The sequence below is a fragment of the Medicago truncatula genome, chromosome 7 (assembly GCF_003473485.1).
Source record: "Medicago truncatula cultivar Jemalong A17 chromosome 7, MtrunA17r5.0-ANR, whole genome shotgun sequence".
NCBI classification, from domain to species: domain Eukaryota; kingdom Viridiplantae; phylum Streptophyta; class Magnoliopsida; order Fabales; family Fabaceae; genus Medicago; species Medicago truncatula.
Genome location: NC_053048.1, coordinates 35427447 through 35451539, shown reverse-complemented (window position 1 = coordinate 35451539; position 24093 = coordinate 35427447). Strand labels below are relative to the sequence as shown.

At 32.8% G+C, this 24093-nt stretch overlaps 3 protein-coding genes and 1 pseudogene across 4 annotated transcripts; 1 reads left to right on the top strand and 3 right to left on the bottom strand.

Moving 5' to 3' along the window:
* Positions 1-2840: 2840 nt before the first annotated feature.
* LOC11435877 (pentatricopeptide repeat-containing protein At3g24000, mitochondrial) lies at positions 2841-7099 on the bottom strand. Of its 2 annotated transcripts, none has more exons than XM_024769820.2 (3): positions 4295-7099; positions 3958-4201; positions 2841-3560 (listed from the first exon to the last, which is right to left on the bottom strand). In XM_024769820.2, exon 1 carries the CDS (start codon positions 7054-7056, stop codon positions 4735-4737), a length of 2322 nt encoding a protein of 773 aa, XP_024625588.1. In that variant the 5' UTR covers positions 7057-7099; the 3' UTR covers positions 2841-3560; positions 3958-4201; positions 4295-4734. The 2 variants fall into 2 exon arrangements, with proteins under 2 accessions (XP_024625588.1, XP_039684138.1); XM_039828204.1 differs by having other exon boundaries at positions 2841-3431.
* LOC11426704 (thaumatin-like protein 1) lies at positions 3067-3724 on the top strand (annotated as a pseudogene).
* Positions 7100-15531: 8432 nt separating the features above from the next.
* Positions 15532-18071, bottom strand: LOC11435876 (vacuolar iron transporter homolog 2.1). Its single transcript, XM_024769690.2, has 3 exons — positions 17746-18071; positions 16272-16483; positions 15532-16132 (listed from the first exon to the last, which is right to left on the bottom strand). Exons 1-3 carry the CDS (start codon positions 17942-17944, stop codon positions 15749-15751), a joined length of 795 nt encoding a protein of 264 aa, XP_024625458.2. The 5' UTR covers positions 17945-18071; the 3' UTR covers positions 15532-15748.
* A 1318-nt stretch (positions 18072-19389) lies between these two features.
* On the bottom strand, positions 19390-23201 carry LOC11426703 (UDP-galactose/UDP-glucose transporter 2). The gene is made up of 7 exons (XM_024771398.2): positions 22819-23201; positions 22332-22360; positions 22016-22217; positions 21188-21430; positions 20547-20648; positions 20348-20455; positions 19390-19840 (listed from the first exon to the last, which is right to left on the bottom strand). Exons 1-7 carry the CDS (start codon positions 22942-22944, stop codon positions 19568-19570), a joined length of 1083 nt encoding a protein of 360 aa, XP_024627166.1. The 5' UTR covers positions 22945-23201; the 3' UTR covers positions 19390-19567.
* Positions 23202-24093: the final 892 nt, after the last annotated feature.

Here is a 24093-nt window from a genome sequence, read left to right as displayed (position 1 = left end):
ATTTTAAAAACAATGCAGGTCATTTTAGAATTTAAAAAAATAATCAACATTTCTCTCTCTTTTGTTTCTCTTCTCTTTCTGTTAAACGAAACAATACCTCAAATCTACTCCATTTTTCACATATTTCTCTTTTCTCACACTCTCACCTCTTTCTCTCATATCACTTTCTCTTTATAACCAAACAAAGTATTGCAATAAATTGATAGAGTTAAGATCATCAATTATTTTATTTGAGGTAATATTTTTCATATAAAGAACTAATGATAATGAAGAACTTATTTTTGTTATATATACCAAGCTAATGTTGCTTAAAGAGTTTGGATTTTCTAGATTATTTTTTCAGTTCTTGTGGCTCCTTTGACAATTTAGTATTAAAACTAAGAAAATGCCAAATTTGTGACCCTCACTGCTTGAGAAACACAAACATGCTAATTAGTTTTAAAAATTGTAACTAAATTTAGAACACTATTCGTTCTTAATGTGATATGTATATGTGTCGAACTCATGTTTATCTTTCAAGACATTAGGATAATTCATAAATAACAATATAGTTGGAAAATAATATATTTCTAAAAATTTAAAAGAGCAATGCTATGTTTCGTGAGAGAGTTTCTCGTGAATTTTCACGATTGTCATTTTACCATATATTTAGTTTTTTAAAAGAGGTTTGGATAAGCAAAATGCTACCCAAATGCTACCGACGATTGATCTGGATTGTTCATCTCCTATGTCCAACTTCATTGAAATAATGGACCTGAACCGTTCTTTCATTTTCGGAAACGCGATGCTACGATTTTACGCAGGTTTAATCCGTGATGACATGGTTTAGAAAACCCACGCATCAATGTAGAATTTGATTATTTCTTGGACAAGAAACCGGACTTGAAACTTTAAGGCGTTTTGATTCATGTTTTAGTTAAGAAAAGTTCAAACCAATTTTAAATTTTAATCAATCATGAATATGAAATTGATTTACAGAGTTAGTAGAGATTGTTGGGAGAGGTTCAACGTCTGATTCTTCTAGTTGATTTGATTATGCAATTCTTGAGCACGCTTACACTTCTCTTTGAAGAAGAAACACTTCATTTTGTGATATATGAATCCCAACTTGGATTGATGGAGAGTTACCCAGATGAGAAAAACTAGAGCTTTGTAGTAAATTACTTTACTTGATGAATGTTTAGCTGGAAGAAGAGGTAAGGGTGTGAGGTTGTAGAAAGATGAAAATTGGAAAAAGAAAATGATGGAACAGAGAAGTCTTTGTTTTGGAATATGGAACAGAGAATCTCTGACGATAGAAAATAGATGCATATGTGATCATAATAACATTCAAAAGTTCAACTGATATAGTCTCCAACCATCACCACAAAATTTGATTAGCGAGCATACTTTAGGATTTTTAGAAAATTAGCTACTGTTATGAGACTTTAAAAAATTGTTTTCGTCTGGTCTTTAAAAAATCAAGAGACTCAACAACTGGTTCATCAAAGTTAGGTTTCAAATCTGCCGGGGATCCTCCATACTTGGAATGGTGTCATGGTCAAGTTTTGATAACCCAACGGAAATTGAAAGACAAAGTGATTGATCAATTTGTAATGCACACACATTAAATAGAACTAGTGAGCCTGTTTACAAAAACAGGAAAAACATGGAAAAGTGACAAGTGTAGAGGATAAGACTCTCTAGGTTAATTCCAGCAATTCATACAACGAAAGAATATAAGAAAACACAATGGGCCTTTAAAGACTACTGACACAATTGATGATTGGCGATGTTAGATGTCAGTGTGTACCTGCAAGCGTCTTTGTAGCTATTCCGGATAAACCTAGCACCAGAACTGAACAAAGCTCCATGAGGTGTTGTTATTGTATAATGTCTGATAAAAGAGACCTTGGAAATAATATAGTAAGCAACTAAGTTTAAAAAGTTACCTTAATTTCACATATATAACCAATATTACCTGAAGAAACCAAATAGCATAAACTAGTATTTCACGAAAACAGGTGCAATGTTTTTACAATATGTACATGGCAGTATCACAATTTGTACCCAACTCGAAACAAAAGAATTAAAATATATCCAACTACATCCAAAGGCCACTTGCAACAATTTTTCTATGCAGCAGCAACATGAACACAATAATGAGTAGCTCTCATGAAGACAAACCAGACACAGTATATCATTCCCTTTCCAGATTTACATTGCAACATCTGCAGAGTTTGAAGAGCCTTTTCAGCATTCTTCTCTTATCCAAACTCCAACAATGGCCTTACAGAATAAATTCCAAATGATCACGTGTGGCTCCACATAAGCTTGAAATCCAGACTCCCATGTTCAAATCGTTGAAAGTATGAAAAAAGAAATGGCTTTGGTGCAAAAAGAAATCGTTGAAAGTATGCAAAAAGACAGAGAATGGAACTGAAAGTATATCACCCACAGTAACTTTGGTGCATTTCATCAAACAACATAAGCAGCATTTTTCAAACAGCCTCACGTAATAACAATGTTTCAATGTTAGGAAGAAAAAAAACCACAAATGGCTTAAGCCAACTTCTGCTCCCCTCCCCCAACCGCAACAAGCAGCATCAACTCCTCCTTTCCACATTGCAAAGTATCCTCAACCTCAAGCCACCATGTTCTCGCTCAAAACACCACTGACAGAAAATTATGGGGTATCAATGTCCAAAGAATTGATTCGGCACACACTACCTATTCTGTATTTGCATCGAAGAAGAAAGAACTCTCGATACTGACAGGGGAGGAAGAGACACGTGAGGTTTTAAAATTTGGATTCTAATCTCAGCGGTCCTTATCCAATTCTGGTATCTCATCCATTCATATAATATCATAATCATGACCATCAAGAGAGTCTTATATATACATACATATTGAATTAAAATTCTATCACAGCCAATACAAGATAAATATAAAAATAAATCTACTTTTTATGCTGGACTTATCAAGCCTTTTCCTATCAAGCAAGCTCTAATTTCTAACCTATCTTCTCCATATTTTTACATGTTCTTTCCCTCTTAGAGATAATTTTAAGATATCTAACACAGTATCATGTATGCATGTGCTAACTCTGCAACATTCACAATCACAAACAATTGTCCATTCACCATATGGCCAGCTACACTCACTAAAGGTGGAAGTTCACAATAAACTTCAACAGGTTTTGAGCTACCCTCCAAAACTTCCTCAACTCTCAATAACCAGTCTCCATGGTCAAGTAGATTCCAGGTAAGAACTCAACGTTCAACAAACACAACTGGCAAATTCATTTGTGCTACTGGTGATCGTGGATCTGGTCAAATACCATGCAATGGTGCTGGTGGTATCCCTCCGGTTTCATTAGTGGAATTCACTCTCAGCCTTATTGATGGTTTCAATCTACCGGTTTCGGTAACATCGCAAGGTGGTTCAGGGGACTGCAAAACAAGTAGCTGCACTAATGATGTGAACAGAGTTTGTCCTCCAAATTTTGCAGGTGGATCATGTCATTGCTTGCAAGAGTGCTTGTTTGGCTTTGTACCAGCCAGAGTATTGTTGGCCTTCACCTGATAGTGTCCACCAAATGTTTATTCAGTGATTTTTAAGAATCAATGTCCTCTAGCTTATAGCTATGCTTATGATGATAAAACTAGAACTTTTACTTGCTCTGGTGAGGGCAAACTATTCCATCACATTAAGCCCTTCAAACAATATGTGAGATAGAAAAGAACCATCTAGATACCATAGCTAGATAGGAAATTTCGCCATACGGCATATAGTGTAAGGTTGGAACTAGATCAAGTCTACAAAATTTTATATAATGAAAGAAATTATTTGATGCTTCTTGATATTAATGTATTTTGATGTAAGATATGATATTAAAAATATAGATAAATATCTATTATCAAATTACATGTTTGTAAATGATGATTTAAATTATATCAAGAGTGGATAAATCCTTACCTGGTCAGTTAGAGGTGTTTTTTCAAATAACTGAATCTGCAGATTTTCTGATCTGGCCAGCAATAAACCATGTGTCAGAACCCAGAAGGGTGAACAATAATTGCAATGTTCTGTTTCTGATGACAAAGGCCAATAAATCAGCAGCTACTGATGCAATAACAGCCATAAACCACCGTTGTTGTTCTGTTGGAATCTGTCTTTCATTCATTTGAGAGCTACACTTCTCCGAAACCAGTTGTATCAACTAATCAAAATAAAGATAATAAAGACAACAACATTAAGATAATATCTCAACAACATTACGCATGTCTCAACAAATAGTAAAAATAATTTAAACCTGTTTGAATGCACAATGCCTGTAGTCATGTGAAATTTGACAAGTGACGATTGATGCAATGGAGAAAACATGAGAGAATCTCAATGGAGAGCTACTCCTCTACCAAGACATTTTCTTGAGAGAAATACGTTTTTTTTTTTGGCTTTCGCACCAGTTTCCGACCCACCAAAGGTGGACGACTAATCCGGCTCGTATGTAGAGGTATGCGTACTGGCCAAGCATTGTTCCCCCTAGGAAGAGAGAAATACGTTTTGATTGCTAAGAACCTCTGAAGTTTTAAGCTCAAAATCATACAATGTTACTTGATAATGTCTCCAATTCTCTAAAATCACGGGAATTGTATATTGTACGCATAGTAAAACAGTCTAATCAAATTTGAGTTAGACAAACTCAGATAGGATTATCGTCACCACTTAATCCCAATAATCTGATTCAAATAATCACCATAAGTCTTTACAAGAACAATTTCCATTTTTGAAGTGATGAAACCTCAAGGAGTCTCTGACAACAATTATAACACCGACAACCTTAGACATATACTTAATGGCATTGTGACAATCACCGCATATTCTCAAATTCTTAAAAACCCGTATTGTCGACTGTCCATTCAAATTAAGTATCCCAAAGGCAACAGCAAGCTTCTCACTATGGTTACAGAGACTCTCAGCTTTTTCCTCTTGATCAATATCTTGCAGAACATAATCAGTGTCAGGCTTATATCCAGCCATTTTCATTTTCTCAACCAACTCGTCCAAAAAGTTATAGATTTTATCACTTTCAATATTACTTTTGTCTCCAACAACAAAAGTGTGAACTTTATTTCCCACTTGAAGCCAACTACATCCTGGTGTTTTTGTAATTCCTCGCTCTTTCATCAATATTCTGACTTGTGAAGCTTCACTCCACATTTTGGCAGTAACAAGAATGTTGAATAAAGAAACATAATTTCCAGGGTTGTTAGGCTCAATCTCAAATAGTTTCTTAGCTGAAATTTTCGCCAACTCCACATTCTTATAAACCCTACAAGCAGCAAGGAGTGCTCCCCAAGCACTGGCAGTTGGTTCCATAGGCATGCCCTGTATAAACTTGTATGCCTCGTTGAGGCGACCAGCACGGCTATAGATATCAACGACGCATGAATAGTGATTAGCATCAGGTTCTACAAGATGATCCCTACCCATTGAATTGAATATCTGAACTCCTTCCTCTACTAGCCTTGAATGGCTACAACCAGATAGAACACCAGTAAAAGTAACAGAATTGGGCTGGACACGTGATAGTAGCATCTTATCAAAGAGAAAAAGCGCTTCTTTTCCATTCCCATGCATTGCATTCGCAATGATCATTGTGTTCCAGGCAACAACATCTTTTCTACGCATCATATCAAAGACATTCCTTGAAAGATTCAAGTCGCCGCATTTAGCATACATGTATAATAGAGCCGTTGTGCTTGTCAAATCCCCAACTTTCCAATGCCTGAAGACATAGCAGTGTATCTCCTTGCCCATCCTCAAATTCTCTGAAAAAGAGCAAGCTGGTAGGATACTACTAATTGTTATTTCGTTAGGTTTAAATCCCATTTTTTGCATCTTCCTAAACATCTCCACTGCCTCCTCTGATCGTCCGTTCTCCATGCATCCACCAATAACAGCATTCCATGTAGCTTCATCTGCTCTGACTCCATCTCTGCTCATCTTCAAAAACAGGGAGAAACCCTTCTCGTATTCCTTGTTTTTGAAATATGCTGTTAAAACTCCATTCCAAGACACAACATCTCGATGAGGCATTAAATCAAATACCATCCTAGCTTCTCTTACACTTAAACATTTTGCATACAAGCTCACAAGTGCACTGCAAACAAACAAATTTACCACCATCCCATGTCTCACTGCAAACCCATGAATTTCTTTACCCGATTTCAAATCTTTCAATTCCGCACAAGCAGGCAAAATGCTAGAAACAGTCATCGGATTCGGCTTCACCCCACTCCACCCCATTTCACGAAAAACATCCATGCCCTTCCGAGGAAATCCACACTTAACATAACACGACGACAACGAGGTCCAACTAACCACATCTCTAACAACCAAATCATCAAAAACACGTCTCGCACCCTCAACACATTTACATTTACCATAAGCATGAATCAACGCATTGCCAACAAAAACATCAGACATCACCCCACACCGTGTCGCATCATCATGAACTTCCTTGACTCTCAAGGCATCACCGGAAACAGCACAAGCTTTAGCAGCAGCCAAGAAAACAGGCATGTCGGGTTTAATGCCACGTTCCTGCAACGAAGAATAGATCTTTATGGCCTCATTTGAAAGTCCATGAGTGGTTAAAGCTGAAATAAGAGTTGAACAAGTAGTGGGGTCTGGTTGAGGAATATTATCGAACAGTTGGCGGGCACGGTTGAAATCGCCTACATTTAAGGCTACCCTGATGAGCCTGAGACCAAGGTGAGAAGGGATGTTGGTGGGGAGAGAGGGAGGTACCATTGCTTCAGTAGAAAGTAGAAACTCTGCACCATTACTGAGTTCGAATCTTTTGAGCACTGGAAATGATGTTTTTGCGAACACTATGAGATTATTATTTTTTTTTTTGGTACAAACTGAAATTATTTTTGTTACAAACAACACTATGAGAAATTTGGGAGACAAAATGGGGTTTCTTTTGTTTATTTTAATCTCAAGCAGTATTTGATATAATGCCTCATTGTCATTGATATATATACACACTTTGGTTAAAAAGAACATGATTGAGGGAAAAGAAAAATTGATTTTGAATCACACTTAGATTGACTTAAAGTACAGACTAAATAATAGTGTTGTAAAAAATTTGAAGGATTAAAAGTCAAAGAAATTTTTTGCAAAAATTAAAAAGAAAAATTCAAATATTTCTAAGACCAAAATACATATTAGACTCTAAATGCTACTTGGACAAGTATTTTTTTTTAACAAATCAAAATGATATAATCAACTGATACTCAAGCAAACAAGGGCCACTAAAATGAAGAAACTTTTACTTTTTCCAGCAACTGCGTAATCGATTTGACTTTGTTTTTGAAAAGTTTATGATTTCTTTCATTCCACAACCCCACATACAACATAGTCATATTAATTGCAAAAAAGACCTTTAAAGTTTAAAGCCTCCTCAAGAATAAGCAAATTGGGTGAAGTGGTCCAAAATATACAACGGATCCACTAAATAAACACTTATCAACTCCTTCACAAGTTGTCAAAGAGTACCAAATACAGGACAATGGATTATAAGATGATCTGCTGATTCATTATGACCACATTCAGATACACGTAGTTGAGATTCATTAGTAATAATACTGCGACGAAACAAATTGTCTTTTGTCGACCACCTATTGCAGAGAAGGCGCCACACACATATAGACACCTTTAAACGAACACTTGAATGCCATATCCCTGCTGACACCTCATCATAGATTTGTATTTCTTGCCTCATAAGCATTTGATACACACCACGAATTGTATATTCGTCGCCCACATTAGGACGCCACTGCCACACATCTATAATAGAATACTGCACAAAAATATTAGAAAGCAAGGTCCTATACTCCCCCACTAACTTCTCCTCCTAAGCCAACAATCTTTGTCTCCACATCACGCATCCCCTCCTTCCCCCCAACCTAAAGAACACATCTTAGCCACCGTCAAATCCTTATAAAAGGACAAATCTAAAAGTCTCATAAACCTTTCCCTCAAAGGACATGTCCGCACCCACGGATCTGTCCAAAAATAGGTATTAATACCATCATCGACCTTCTTCTGAATGTTCTCCGCAAACCAACTCCCTACCTTAACACCTAATCCATTTCTAACTTTCAGAATCTCCCTCTATCAAGCCAATACATCATTTCCCTCTCTCTAAGTCGCCCCTTCTCAACACCATAACGAGAAGATAAAACCTTAAACCATAACCTCTCCCTATCAACCAAACACCTCCAACACCATTTTCCTGATAAGGCCATATTAAATTCTTTCATCCGCCGCATCCCAAAACCTCCTAACTCCTTACTCGTACATATAGAATCCCAATCAACCCAAGCAATTTTTCTATGATCCCCACCCCTCCCCAAAAAAAAATATTTAAAATAGATTCAATAGATGGGATTATACCTAAGGGAGCTTTGAAGAAGGAAAGAGCATAAACAGGCAGAGAAGACATGACAGATTTAAGGAGAGTTAAGCGACCACCAAATGACATGTGTTTACTCTTCCAATCGGAAAATTTAGTTTTAATGCGAGCCACAACAGGATCCCAAAACAAGACAGAGAAGACATGACAGATTTAAGGAGAGTTAAGCGATCACCAAATGACAAGTGTTTACTCTTCCAATCAGAAAATCTAGTTTTAAGCGTCTAGCATCACCACCAATAGGAAGGCCTAGATATATAAAAGGTACACTCCCAATTTTACAAGACTAAAATGAATCCAACTCATGCAACCACAACTCCTCAACATTAATACCTACCTGTGAAAATTAACCTTCAGACCAGACATAACTTCAAACAAAACCAAAACAACCCTCAAAGCTTTGACATTCGCTCAATTCTTAACCCCCAACAGAAGGGTTTCATTCACAAATTGCAAATGAAATATTACACTAGGATTATGCCTACCCACAGAATAACCGGATTCCACCACATATGTCATCAACACATGCAACCCTTCTACTGCAAGAAGAAAAAGAAAAGGGGAAAGCGGATCAACTTGTCTCAGTCCCCTCTGCAGCTGAAATTCGTCAGTTGGACTCCCATTAATCAAAACAGAAGTTGTCGTCGTACCTATACATTCTTTCATCCACTTCCGCCACGAGGATGGAAAAGACATCATACCCATAACAATATCCAGATAATTCCAATCAACATAGTCGTATACTTTCTCAAAATCAACCTTGAACAACATTAAATCTTTTTTCAACATATGTGCCTCATCAACAACCTCATTAGTTATATGGATGCCATCAAGAATTTACCTATCATTTACAAAAGTCGACTGAACTTCAAAAATAACAGTTCCCATCACCTTCAGTAAACGATTCGCCAAAATCTTATAGAAACTCCCCACCAGAGAAATTTCACAAGTAATTGACATAGGTAGGTACCTTAAAAAAAGTATTTGACAAGTATTTACAGGACAAATTATTTTAGTTCATGAAACAATATTATTAAGACATTTGTTAGCATGACTCATAACTTATCATGATATCGAAAAAGCCTTTAATCTTATATTAACTTTACAAATACTATGTTAACTTCTTTAATAAAAAATAATACTATGTTAACTTAGTTTACATATATGCCTTTACTCAATTTACATAGGTGTACGGAATTGAATTCACGTAAATGTTATTTATTATTATTAATTTTTTTTTTTTTTGTCAATTAGCCCAATTGTTAGTTTGCTAGATTCGCACGCATTATGTTTGAAGAAGTGAAAAATTTAGGGTTTGAACTCCGACCTCTGTACATAATGTTCTAGTAACTACCAACTAACCTACAACTCATGTATGTTAATCTTTTTAATTGAATTGAGATACCTTAAATTCACATACATCTATTATTTTTAGGAAAATTCGCATGTCTATTATATTCAATTGAATTCAGTTTTTCAAATTGAAATCATGTATCATGGAATTATCATTCATTCATGCATGACTATATAAAAAAAAATTGTGTTAGCTCTGCAGTTCGTAGAGAGGAGATCCTAGTAATCGAGAGTTCCATCGAAATGTAAGTAAAATCTTGTAAAAAAAAATTACTCAACCTAAGAATCAAACTTGATTTCTCCTAAATGATTCATTATTTGATGAAGCTCCTTAACCGCTTGAAATCAATCATGTTTTTTACAAGCCAAAATGAATTTATTAAAATGAGCCAAATGTTCTACTATGTACATGATGTGGCGAAATAAAACAGATAATTTTTATTTTTTTGAGCAAGATAAAACAGATAAAGTTAATTACAAAGACAACATCAAAACAAGAAGTTAAGGGAGTAAACATAAGAAAAGCTACCTTGTCTATCTCATGCATAACATAAAAAAAGAAGTTAAGGGAATAAACCTAATATGAAAAGCTACATTGTCTATCTGATCCATAATAAGGGATTAAGCCACCAAACATGATAAAGAAAAATTATAACTTTTTTATATTGAAAGAATATTAATTGGATAAATTAAAAAGAATATAAATTCGAAATGATAATTCAAATTAAAAACCTCAATTCGATATGAATCCCTTCTAAACCCTAATTCGTGTAGCGAAGTGCGTCGTCCACATACAGATGAAGTGTAGCCTCTATTGTCAATACAGAAATGTGGTGCACCAACCCAAAAATTGATGTGGCGTGGGAGCGGGGCGCATTGCAGACACTATTTCGATGGTGCGACCATTAATAAATTTAAGGAATAAACTTTGGTATTGTTGATTACATACATACTTTGACTGTTTTCAACCGCAAATAAAGCACAACCATCCACAATAAATGCTATCCATGTTTTATGGGATGCACTTTATGACGTCATCTCCAAATTTTTAACCGGAAACAGCATGAACAATTTTCCAATGTTAAGAGTGTTTTTGAATCATTTTATATTTAGCCAACCAGATAAACTATAAGTAGGTTAATGGTACACTAAAAGAGTGACTTGATATTTTACTCTTAATGTTTTGTTTGCGAGTTTGGAGAAAAATGAAAGGGAGGGCTACCCCTCCAAACTCTCAAACAAAACCTAAATGTTTTAATCACTTCAAAGAGATTAATGGTTACAATGATTCAAAAAGGTGGTTTTTTTATGTTTTGAAGAATCATAGCTAATTTATCCAATACTAGTGGAAAAAGAAGATTTAAATAAACTCTTTTTTAAGAAAAATAAACTCTTTTTATAGTGTTCAATATCATTATCATCGTAGTAGGGTTGTTTCTATTTTAGAAGGATTTTTTTTTTTATTTTTTTTAAATTAACAAAATTTAAATCTATAACAATTTATAATGGGATATGAGATTATTTCCAGACTTTTTATTCTTTCAGTTATACCCTTAAATAAACTGATTAATAAGAGTGTTATATTGTTGATGTCATTGAAAAAGATAAATTTAGTTTGTTATAATTTAAAATCACAAACATATATACCTATAATTTTAATCAAAATATAAAATCATGGATCATAATTTACACTGTTAACGCAACAAAAAAAAGGGCAAATATGATCACGAGAGTTCCTGCCTGAATGCTAAAAAGAGATAAATGAAATAATTGATATTTGTGGTATTCTTTGTGTAATTTTTTTTTGTGATAAAATTCTTTGTGTAAGTTCAAAGCAGTTAAATTTTCAATTTGTTAAGAAAAGAATCAAACATTATAATTTTTTTTTCAATTGTTTCTTTCAAAATAAAAATAGTCATTAGTTATTTGATATATAATAAAGGCATATATACCTATATAAAGATAAGATACATGATTTTGATGTAGCACTATTATACCCTTCATTTTTTATTACCATGATATTGATACAAAGTTTTCAACGACGCTTAACAACGATTAATATTCGATTACTAAAAAAACGAATAATATTCGTTAGAGAACATGTGGATCACACAAGGTGAATTCTTCTTCCTCAACCTTATTTTTTCTATATAACTGTAAACTATTTTTTCTAATAATATTTAAATATTTGTCCTTGTGCCTAACTCAGTTGGTAGACAATGCATGATATATGCAAGGTCCGAGGTTCAAACCCCAACCACCACAAAAAAAAATACTATTTAAATATTTAATTAAAAAATTAGTTAAATTCCTTTATAATATAAAAAACTTCATATGAAATAAAATAAGCAAAAAATTTAATGTATCCGTCTTTCCTCTAGTAATACATAAATGTAATAGACTAGAATTTACAATCATTTCATTTTTCTAACATATATATAATATTCATTCTCATATATAATCAATTATTCCTCATTTTTAAATAGGACTCAAGAGTCATATTTAAAATATGAAAATGAGGAGTGTCATATTTAATACATGAAAAGGATGAAGAATCAATTATGCATGATTTATCTAATATTCAATTTTTTATATTCAAACATAATATAGATTAATTGTAGTTAATGATTTCATGTATGTAGTTGGTGTCTTTAAAAAAAAAATGTATGCAGTTGTTGATGTTTTTGGTGATTGATATATATGACTTGTCGTTTTTTTTTTGTTACTCTTTAGGAGTCATATTTAATACATGAGAATGAGGAAGAATAAATTATGTATGATTTCTCTAATATTCAAAGTTGTTTTTTTTTTTTATATTTTAAAATGATGATATATTAATTGTGTTTCTATACTTTTTTAATTAAACATAAATTTCTACTTAAAATTCTAAATATTAGATTTCAATCAAGAGTGTCAAATTTTGATCTCCATCAAAAAAATACTTGATAGATTTTACTTCCTCTAGTTAAATTTAAATTACTATAGTTTTCCCCTAAGAATCGGAAGGATAAGACCAAGCTTAAATTTCTTTTTTGTCAAGTAGCCTAGTGGCTAGAGATCACACAATTTAATTGAGGAGAAGTATGGTGTTCGGAGTTCGAACCCCAGCCCTTACTTATAATATGCAATATCCCTACCAACTGAGTTAAGCTCACAAAAATACCAAACTTAAATTTCTATCAAACTTAAAAATTTAAAATATTAGTACCATAATATGTCGAAGAAAAAAACTAGTTTACCAATATACGAGCTTATAACTTATTTTTACTAGGTTATAACATATTTTGATAAATTAATTCCATTAACTTAGTTTAAAACTTTTTTTTGGAGGATTATAGCTTAAAACTTATAACTTCAAAAAAAAATCTCTCAATTTTACCTCTGTCATCTTCCTTAAAAAGTAAAATATTAATTAAAACTTATACTTCATCTATTACAAAATATTTCTCTCACTTTTTCGATATTAAATCAGATCTAACTCAAATTCTAAGGGTATCTATTTGGAAGCTTGCAACATGTGGTTGTTATTTTTCTTTAACTAATTAATAATACCTGCCTTCTGTTCATCGATATGTCTTACAACAGGTCCCCGATGAGCATAATTCAGTTGGTAAGGACAATGCATAATATATGCAGAGGTCGAAGTTCGAATTCTAGACATCCCACTTCTCCATATTTAAAATGTGTGAGTTTCAACCAACCTAAAAAAAAAATGTCCTACACTAGTAAACAGTTCTGAAACATAAATAGTATTTCATACCATATTCATACCTACTTTTCCTTTAGCCACCCAAAATAGTGGAGAAAATAAACAGTGCAACCAAGTTTTGCAACTGTAGTTGGAGTGATCAGCTTAAGATTTCATCTTATTACTACTTGTCTCACTCTTATTATGGGAAGGGTTGGAGCGGGAAGCAAACTGGTGCAGCAGGTTATGAACTCTGCCATAATACACCTAATTTAGGTTATTTGGATTGAAAGGAACCAGAGATATTTCCAAAGCAAACATCAAGCTTTGACCACCTTATTCAACACTGATTGCTGAGGTCAAGCTCAGTCATAGCTTAATTTTGGTCAATGGTGCTTCAGCTATGCAGGACTACAAAATCTCTCAACTGTTTCACATCCCTCTCAAATCTAAAAGGGTCAGTCCCTTCACTGAAATTGCTTGGAAACCTACTAGCGGTGGAACTATTAAGTTCAATTGTGATGAATCTTCTATAGGGGCTCACCCTTGTGGGGCCATTGGTATTGTGATCAGAGACTCCAACTCAGTCTTCTTAGGAGCTATCTCCAGCAACATTGGATATGCCTCTCCCATTGATAAAGCAATGGCAATGAGTTTGAGTAACATCTGTTTGAAAACTGACTCAATCATAGTGGTTAATGCTTTTAATAAGGATGTTGGGGTCCCTTGGAAAATGAGAATTAGATGGAACAATTGTATCAAATTTTGTAAAAGTATTACCTGCTCTTGTGTGCATAATCTTAGGGAAGGTAATATGGTGGCAGATGCATTAATTGGCTAAAAATGGACAAGGGCTCTCTTTGTTTTCTTTCCCAATGGTGGCCTGCCCCACCCCCCTTCATTCAACACCTTCTTGATAAAGATAGTTTAGGGTTGCCTTTTTCTAGATTGGATATGATTTGATGTTTTTTCTCCCTTTGTTGGGGAGTTTTGTTTCTTTTGTTTTGCTACTCTTATCTTCTGTAATGAGTTCAGGCCTTTCCTGATTTTATATTGAAGTTTAGCTTTATAAAAAAAATAAGATTTCATCTTATATAAACAAGCTTGTTTTTTCTGAGAAATTTATGGCTACTTTAAGGATCATTGCTATCCAAGAGGATGAGTTTTGAAGGTTTTCTTGATTCTAGAAGAGGTGAAATTTTTATCTACTCTATCCGTCTCATATTAAATATCACATTTGAAATATGTATTCCTCGATTGTATTTAGACTCCTAACTACTTTACTAACAACTACATTAATAAGGGTTCTGTTAACGAGTGTCCTCGAACACTCTTTAAGCATTTTAAAATAAACAATTATTCTTTAAAAAAAGTTAAATATTTTGAATTCCATGACAATGATTACATGCATTTTTAAAAATATTTTCTATTTATGGGTCTGAAAGAATGCCAAGAACCACTCGTTAACATTTCCCCTATTAATACATGTATTTTAGTAATAAGGATATTTTAGTAAATAAAATTCATTTATGCGATCATTAATGGTGCAGCTAATTCGATTATTCTTGAAAGAAGCAGAACATGATATGCAGTTATCAATGGATGAAGAGATGAGTGTTCATTGATAACCATGTCACGTTGTAAAGTCCTCTTTTTTTTACCTGATCTTTAATCCAAGTTATATAATTTATTCATTGTCATTTCTATTCTTAGACTTAACATTTTTTTCAGTTTAAATAATTATTATCTAAAGTGTTATTTAGCTTCAATACTTAGTGTTGAAAGTTGATTCTGGCACATCTATTATTCTTACACTCTTTTTAGCGTGCCCTTAAAAAATGAACTTATTCTTGTTGGTTAATACCAAACTAATTTTGCCTAAAGAGTTTAAATTTTCTTTATTATTTCTTCACTTTTTGTGGCTCCTTTGTCTATTAGATATTAAAGAAATGCCAAACCTATGACCATAACTGCTAAACAAAAACATGCTAATTAGTTTTAAAAATTATTAATTTAATTTAGATATTTCCTAGCATACATTAGATTTTTGGAAAACTAGTTACAACTATGATAAGTTTTCAAGTGTATTTATAACCTGCCTAAAAAGATAGATATTAGACATGTACAAAATTTGGACTTTGTCCAAGGTGATTAGGCAAGGTTATACATCATCAGAAAGATGGTATTGCTAATCACACCCTATTACCTTCATTGCTACTAATTCAGCTAGCCATAGTTTATTAACCTTCTAGTCCAGCAATATGCTTTAGCAACCATCCTACTAAATAAGCTGCAGCTCCTGCTATGACACCACTGAAAAGAGTAATAGCTGTGGTGAGCATCATGTTTTGACCAGCAATTCTTGCCCTTGCCACGCCAAGAAGAGCAAGTCCAAGTGCTGAAACAAGGCAAGCACCGGCGAACTTAACCGAATCATTGTCTGTAAATGGTATAAGGATGATGAAAGATAGCAGAGGTATTGAGCCAAAGAGCATGAAGGATGCAAATGTGATAAGGCCATTCTTCCAAGGTTTCACTTCTTGGTCTGCTGGTAGAATTCCTTTGTCAGCTGCCATTCTTTGGTCCACTAGTACGTCATTGTATTTTGTAAATATGTTCACAACCTTGCACAAATAAAGTAAAAATTATGTTTAAAACTTAAAAATCATTTAGGCATTTCCTATACATTATAAAAACAAATGACTTATTTGAATTTATCTAATGACATGTGAGACTCTTTGGGACAAGCTCATACGTACGTACCGTGGTTGCATCGTTGTACTCCATCCCAAGAGATTGATAGTAACGAACTAACTCTCTTTGTTCATTTCCCCTACTATTCAAAACATCCCATTCTGTAACTCTCCTTTCCTCAATAATGACATCCCGCTCAGAGCTAGCGGACACTATGTCTCCAAACCCCATTGATATTGCATCTGCTACTAGGTTTGCAAAACCAAGAACCAACACATTCCCTACATTCACAATGTAGCACACAAGTTAAAATAACAACATCATTCAATGGTACATATTTCTACTAGAATCTCTCAAATGAAAATTCCAAGATGGAGAATCCAGATCCTGCTAAAGTAGACTATCTATATTGGCGTCAATAGCATGAGATGCACACAATTTTGCATGAAAAATCAAAGATCCTGCAGCAGAGTTGGGAACCGTGATTTAGTCGCTAATGATAGAGATTAGAGACTGAATAGTGATTAGTGGTGTGTAACTTTTTACAAATAAGTGTACTATTTCTTAAGTTGTTTTTCCTATTGTTCTCAAGTTAATTAAACGACATTTTTTGTGGTTATAAAAAACTTTAAAAATATGAATTTAAATAAATTATAAGTAGTTGAGTTAAGAAGATCATAATAGAAGTGTATTTTAAATTAAGGATTAATTAAATTTTTAGTCCCTATAAATATTTACAAAAGTTTTATTTTTAGTCCCTACAAAATAAAATTACACTTTCTAGTTCCCGTGACATTTTCCTGAAGCATTTTAAGGACCAAAACTGTTGATGAAATTTTTGACAGGGATTAAAAGTGCCAAAGAAAAAATTTATAGGGACTAAAAATGCTGATAAAAATTTTATAAAGACTAAAAAATGTGATTTTATTTTATTAGAACTAAAAATAAAACTGTAAATATTTATAGAGACTAAAAACTTAATTCACCCTTAAATTAAAAATCATACAAAAGAAAACATCAATAAAATGCATCTACGATGTTTGCATGGTCCAACATATGTGAGACTTTTATATCTAGAGAGAAAATTGGCCTCACTAGACACCAATTCTAAATGGTCTCACAGCTGCAACATCATATATAGTTTACTCTCCCCAAATTCCCCAATACCCTATTTTTTTTTTTCACTCAATCTAACACTACCCACAACCGATACTGTATATTTTTTTTTAGAGGATGAAAATATGTTTAATTAAATACCATATATTTTATTTTAAAAGAACACTTTGAATAATCATAAGAGTTTAATAATGGTGGGTTGACGGTCCAAAACAATTTTGCACATACAATCAATCAAAAGATTCTGAATTGTGAGATCAATTAATAATTTTAATTTATGTGAGTCAAACCTGACAATTCAGAATGTTTGATCGGTTGTGTGTGCAAAACTGTTTTGTACTGTGAACCCATCACGATTAAACTTTAATTATAATTTGAAAAGAAGTTAGAGTTAAAAAAAGGAGCAATAAACACAACACATATATACCAGATGAACTACTACTGGCTGAGATAGAGGAAATGAGAGAAAAGCATGTGATGATGGCATCAAGCCCTCCATAAACTATGCTCTTTACATATTCTCCTCTCCAAGGTTCTTTTGGCCTTTCACTATTCCTTTCTAAATCACCACCATCTTCATGGAGGAGCCTTGTGTTGCTATTTCCACCTCTCTCATCCATTACCATTCAATGCTTCTTCTTTTTTTATTATTAAATTTTTGGAACTTTGTGGCTATGGTAAATTATAGCAACAAGAATTTTCTTACAATGTTTTCAGTTTTCACAGTGATGCACAATTTTACGTTTCAGTCTTTTTTATCCTTTTTGTTTACGTTTATCAAAGTGTGACTTTATTCGTTCGTCAAAAAGTGAAAAATGAAAGTGTCACTTTGCATGTCGATGCACAAACACGTAGCCAATGAGTGAAACTTTTGTTTTCTGTATTTACGGAACGTTGTTGACACGTTTATGTGAATCATCACATGGCCACCGTTCTTATATATAGCTGTAAACTACTAGCAATGAATGAAAGAATATACATTCACACGATTGCATAATTTATTTTTAGTCAATAAATATTAGTATGATTTGGATTTATAACACACCTCATTATAGGGTTCTTATAACACTTTATTGTAAGAAGACAAGACAAATATAAATCTCTCAAAAATAGTCCAAGAATCGAACTCTTACAATTTTTATAGTAAAAATGAATTTAATGATAATAAAAAAAATGGTTTTGCTATCCTCCAAAAAAAAAAGGTTTGCTAATATATATAATATAATGGTAGTAAAGTGTGTACCTTTTATTTTTGCATATAACATTTAGGTTAGATGAAATACACTCTATAAGTTCTGAAGAAATAATTCAATTCAACAATGTTTACTGCAAAGTTTATGTATGGTCTATAATAGTACACTTTGGGATTTGAATCCAAATATAATTGTTAGTTCAAGTGAGAGGTCCTACTATATATTACCTTCTTGATTATGTGTGTGCTACTTTTTTTTGGGGGGAATGTATGTGCTGCTTATGCACACAATTTGACAACAATAGTTTAAAAGAAAAAAAAATACTAATCTTATATCTTACAAATTTAGATTTTTGTGTGCACAGTGGAACTATTTTTGGGGGGTAAGATATTGGACATCTTTACTTACAATATTATAGTTTTACATGGTAAAGTATGAGTTAGAAATCTTATGCTTGAGTAGAAATCAAAGGACCTATACTTGATGTCTTGAGATGTTGAGTAAAATGTGATGTCAAATGTGTGTTTGTATTGTAAATTTGTAATAATCTCTAGAGCTCCCTCATGACCACATAAAACACGTCACGACTTGGTTGATTTTGTTGGTCAGATAACAAAAAGTTGTAAAGAAATAGACCAACAAACAAGTATTGTCCATGTTTATATAGTGCTTTTTAAGTTTAGACGTACAACTAAAGGAAAAACTTGAGATTACCAACTGGATTTGTCCTTGATTTATTTTTTATATCTATTGGGAAAGAAGAATAATGCATGTGTGTAATCACATTCACAGCTTCAACTCTAAATTACATAGAAAAACTAAATAATTATAATAAATTGTCCAAAAAGTTTTAACAATAATGATTGTGACTAGTCACATTTTGGAATATGTAAATGAATTTATATCCAAAAGGCATTCAATAAAATTTATATATTGAACATCAAATTACTTCTTTTCTTTTTCCTTTAATAACATGATATGAAAATAACAAAGAAAATATGAAAATTTTAAATAATGACAGAAAATAAAAGTAAAATTGCATTATTATCATTCAACCTAGACCAAGGGCCTCCTTTCATCATCTTCACCTACAGAACCATGCAGTGTTCCCATTCCCAACTCTTCATCACCAGTAGTAGATTTTGCACTACTGTCTCTATGAGAAGAATTTAAAGCTCTCTTGGGTATGGCAGGTTTGTTTTCAGGCAACATCTTCAATGTGATTCCCATAGCTATGAGTATCAGTCCACTCCCATGTTGTTCTGTTAACGGTTTTGTAAATATCAAGTATGATAGCAGCAATGTCACTGCCTTTCTTGCTGTTGTTATCTGTGATTGAATTCAATGAATTGAAATAAGTTAAGATCACAAACATAATGTGACAAAAATTGAAACATGATCTTATACATAGAGCTGATTTTAACATTTATGTCACCAATTAAATTAATGATTTAACTTAACCTGTGGACAAAAATATGACAAGAGTAGTTAAAGAAACTTCCAATTAACAAGTGGTTAAGCTCAATTGATTAATAAGCTATAGTTAAAGTAGAATCAAATAGGAGTACCGACTCCTCAATGATTTAATCTTTAGTCGGACTTTACTTACCTTTGGTTCAAACTCCGAATTACCATTGGGAAAAACTTTCAATTCAAATCAAGTATCAAGTATTTAATACTAATATATGCAAAAGGTTAAGAGTTTGGTCATTTAATAGCATTTATGATGCACAAGCAGCTTGTTTTTTCATGTATGTGACTTATTAATGTTAGGTGCAGTACAATGGTCCAAACTGACATATTGAAATGAGGAAAAGCTTGTGATAGTAAATTTACCATGGCTGTTGTGGCAGCACCAAAAAGGGCAATTAGGGAGAGGACTGAAACTTGGCCTATAAATGTAGCCATTGCTTCAAATACTAATACACCATACACGTAGGGATGCTGCAAGGACAAGAAAAGTGTGATTCTATTGATAAGTAAAGCAGAAGAATATATTAGTTTAGAAAAAAGGAGCTGTTTATTCCAAATTTACCTGTGAACATGAAGTCCATGCTTTGAATAATTCTCCTGTAAAAAGCATAGGTGGGATTAAGAAAGGTAATCCCACTACTGTAGAGCAGAAGAGCATCTCCATCTATGTTAACAACATAAAAGTATAAGAATTTTAAATGCGGCAGTTATATTACCAGAAAAAGTTAAATTAGCAACAGAAAATCAAAGAAGAAAAATATGAAATCTGTAGATAATTTTTAATTTAGGCCCTGTTTTGGATACAGATTCAGTAAACGTTAATAGCATAAGCACTGTATAAGCTATTTCTCTAAAAATGAAAATAAAGTCGAACTGTTTTTCTCATAAGCTATAAGATGTTTTCATAAGTTATCTTGTAACTTATAGAAATAAGCTGAAAACAACATACGAACATGTCATAAGCCGTTTCCATAAGCTCTCTCAAACAGTCTCGCAAGTTCTTAGGTCAAAAGATAAGCTCAAATAAGTTAATCCAAATAGGCTCTTACTTTATAAACACGCATTTTCCATCAAAACTAGGGATCAACTTTCCGTAATTCAAATTTTATAATGATGTAAACAATCACAAATTTGGCATAAAATTAATGCATATACTTGTTGCGAAAGCACAGAGATGATTAGGAAGTGATGGAAAATTGATACCTGTGTGGTATCAGGGTTCATAGTAAAGATTGCTTCTTGAAGATTTCCAAGAAAAGAATCCATAACCAAAGCACCGGTTATCATAACAACACCAACAACACTGAAATTAGGTGATGTATGTGCATCTGCTAGTGTAAATAGGATCAATCCAACAACCAGGAGTATTGCAGATATATACTCATGTATTGGATACTTTCTTCTCAGGCCAGGAATAAAGGCTCCCATTATCATCACTGGCAGAACCTATAACATGAAATTTGGATTTATTATATTGGAATATTCAGCGTTCACTTAGCTATATAACATGAATGACACAGTTTGAAGAGCAAAAAACATGACATAGTGTCCAAAACATGTCAGCTAATTTGGAGTTACTGAATTGTAAGTCTGATAACTTCATAATCATAGCTGCCAAATAACGGTTGTAGCATAGCGAAATTTGGAGAAACCGCTATTGTTCTCATGTGATTTAGTACAAGGTGTTGACAATTGTAGATTGCAAAAAATAGCGGTTTGTTCAAATTCCGCTATGCAACAGTGCCATAGCCACTATTTCACAATATTAATAATTTGTTCAAAATCTGCTATGTATTAGCTGCTATTTAACAACATTGTGTCAAATTGTGGCTAATGCGCTGTAGTGCGATGGAATTTGAACGGACAACTATTTTCTGTGATTTGAGATTGACATCATTGTCCAAAAATTGATGTGAGCACAAAAAGTAGACAGAGTGACTCCATGTGTTTCAAACAAAATCTATCCAAAACATTATCCTTCAAAAATGGGTAAAGTAAAAGTAGGTGTTTTCTTTTCTTTTTTTCAGTTACCTTTGTGGATTTAAACATAATCTGTGCAGGGTAATTAAGAAAAGCCAAAGAACCCTTTGTTAAGCCATGTGATCCCATGAGTACAGCAGAAAGCTTCACATAAGTTTTCCATGGGTTCACCATTTGCTTGCTTGTGAAACCATTAAGGTAAATCAGAAACAGGTAAACAAATCCTTGAATAAATGTGAAGTACCAACCATAGCTGAAACAAGAAAAAAAAAAAAAAAAAAAAAATCACAAATTTCATTTTGAGTTTCCATTGAAAGCTGAAAATCAGTAACAAATGAAACAGTAATAAACAAGTTATGAAATTCACCTAAAATGAAGCCTGTTATACACATATTCCTGAAAACCAGACAAATGAGAAAACAATTAGTACCAAATATCAGATTAATAACTTCACATTAATCCGAGTTCAAATTCTGGCTAGAACAATCATTGGCCCGGGTTTTATCTCCCAACCGAACTCCAGATTATCAGAGTCATTTTCCCGGAAACTAGAGTATTAAATCAATAAAAAAAACTTCATATATATGAAACAAAAACTATTAAGATTAGAAAAAAAAATGAAAATTTGAAGCATAATTGACAAAATAATGATTAAGAAATTTAGCAAAATCAAATAAAACAAAATTCCTAACCCATTCTACACACAAAGACACAAAAAACACAAAAATTCCATCATTTACATCTTGTCTATATTGAAGCATAATCTGATTGAAGAAATTGTAAACAACAAAAATTACATAAACAAAATCATAATGAATTCAAGAAAAACCAAAAAGAGAAAAGATCATATATACCTCACAGATACCATTGACAAGATATCCAAAGAAGAATCCAGACGAACAAATGAGAAATTGTTGCCATCTGGGTTTATCAGAGAGTGAAATTCCAAACAAACTACGACCCTGTTCTTCTTTCTTCATCTTTTGATTACCATTCACCAATTTGAAACCAACCCAAATTCAATTCAGTAAAAAGATTGTATTTTTGATACTCAAATTTGATTAAACCATTAGAAGCATTTTCAGCTAAAATCTTTGCATGTTGACTTTATCAAAGAAGAAGAAGAGTTTTGGTGGCACAAAGTTGTACCTTTTTATTAGTCTAAGCAAGCTTATAGTATTTTATATGCATGGAAAATTGAGAGAGAGAGAGAGAGAGAGAGAGAGAGAGAGAGTTTCTGTGTACTTACAATTGAATTTAAGGTGTGCTCTGAATGTGTTTGTGTGATGGTAATTCTACGCAAAGGTGGAATTAATCTTTTTTTATGAAATGGGATATGACCTAATTGTAGAGACTAATTTATCGAGTCGGAAAAATGTAGCAAAATGATAAAACTCTTTTCTTTTAAAGGTAAAAGGTGCAATTACAAAAGAATTCTCATGTCGACCGTAAAGTTGAGGGTAGATTATTTGTATGTTTGGTTTCATTTTTAGAAGATCAGAAATGATTTTTGAGATCGATCAAAAAAAAAATGATTTTTGAGATGTAGAATTGATTTAGACATGTTTGGTTGTTTTCGTTTAGAATTGATTCAGCCTCCAATATTGATTATACTTGAAGCTAGAATTTGTAGCTTTTGATTCTATAATTGATTCTCACACGTATATTTAAAGTTCAGCTTACTTTTACATAGATGTATCTAAACACAAATTATTTTTAGTTAGAATTACTTTTAACTAAAATCAACTCTACATAATCGATTATATCAAAATAAATTTTAATCACCACACAACCAAACACGCCCTATAAAGATAGAGTTGATTGATTTAGTAGAGATTTTTATGGATACTTTACAAGAAAGTAATAAATATTTTCATTAAAAAAAGGAAAATTTATTTAGTATTATTTGCATTAAATGCTTAAATAATGACTTAAAAAATGTAATATTTGCATTCAAAGTTATGTAATCAATACTTAAAAAATATTACTTTTTATTTAAAATTTCCTCTTTTAATTTCCTTAACTAGTGTCACCGAGATACTGGTTAGCATTACCTTGAGTATTTGATATTTTCTTTTAAAAAAGTATTTGATATTTTGTTTGAACGAGGAGAAAAATGGAAATATAAT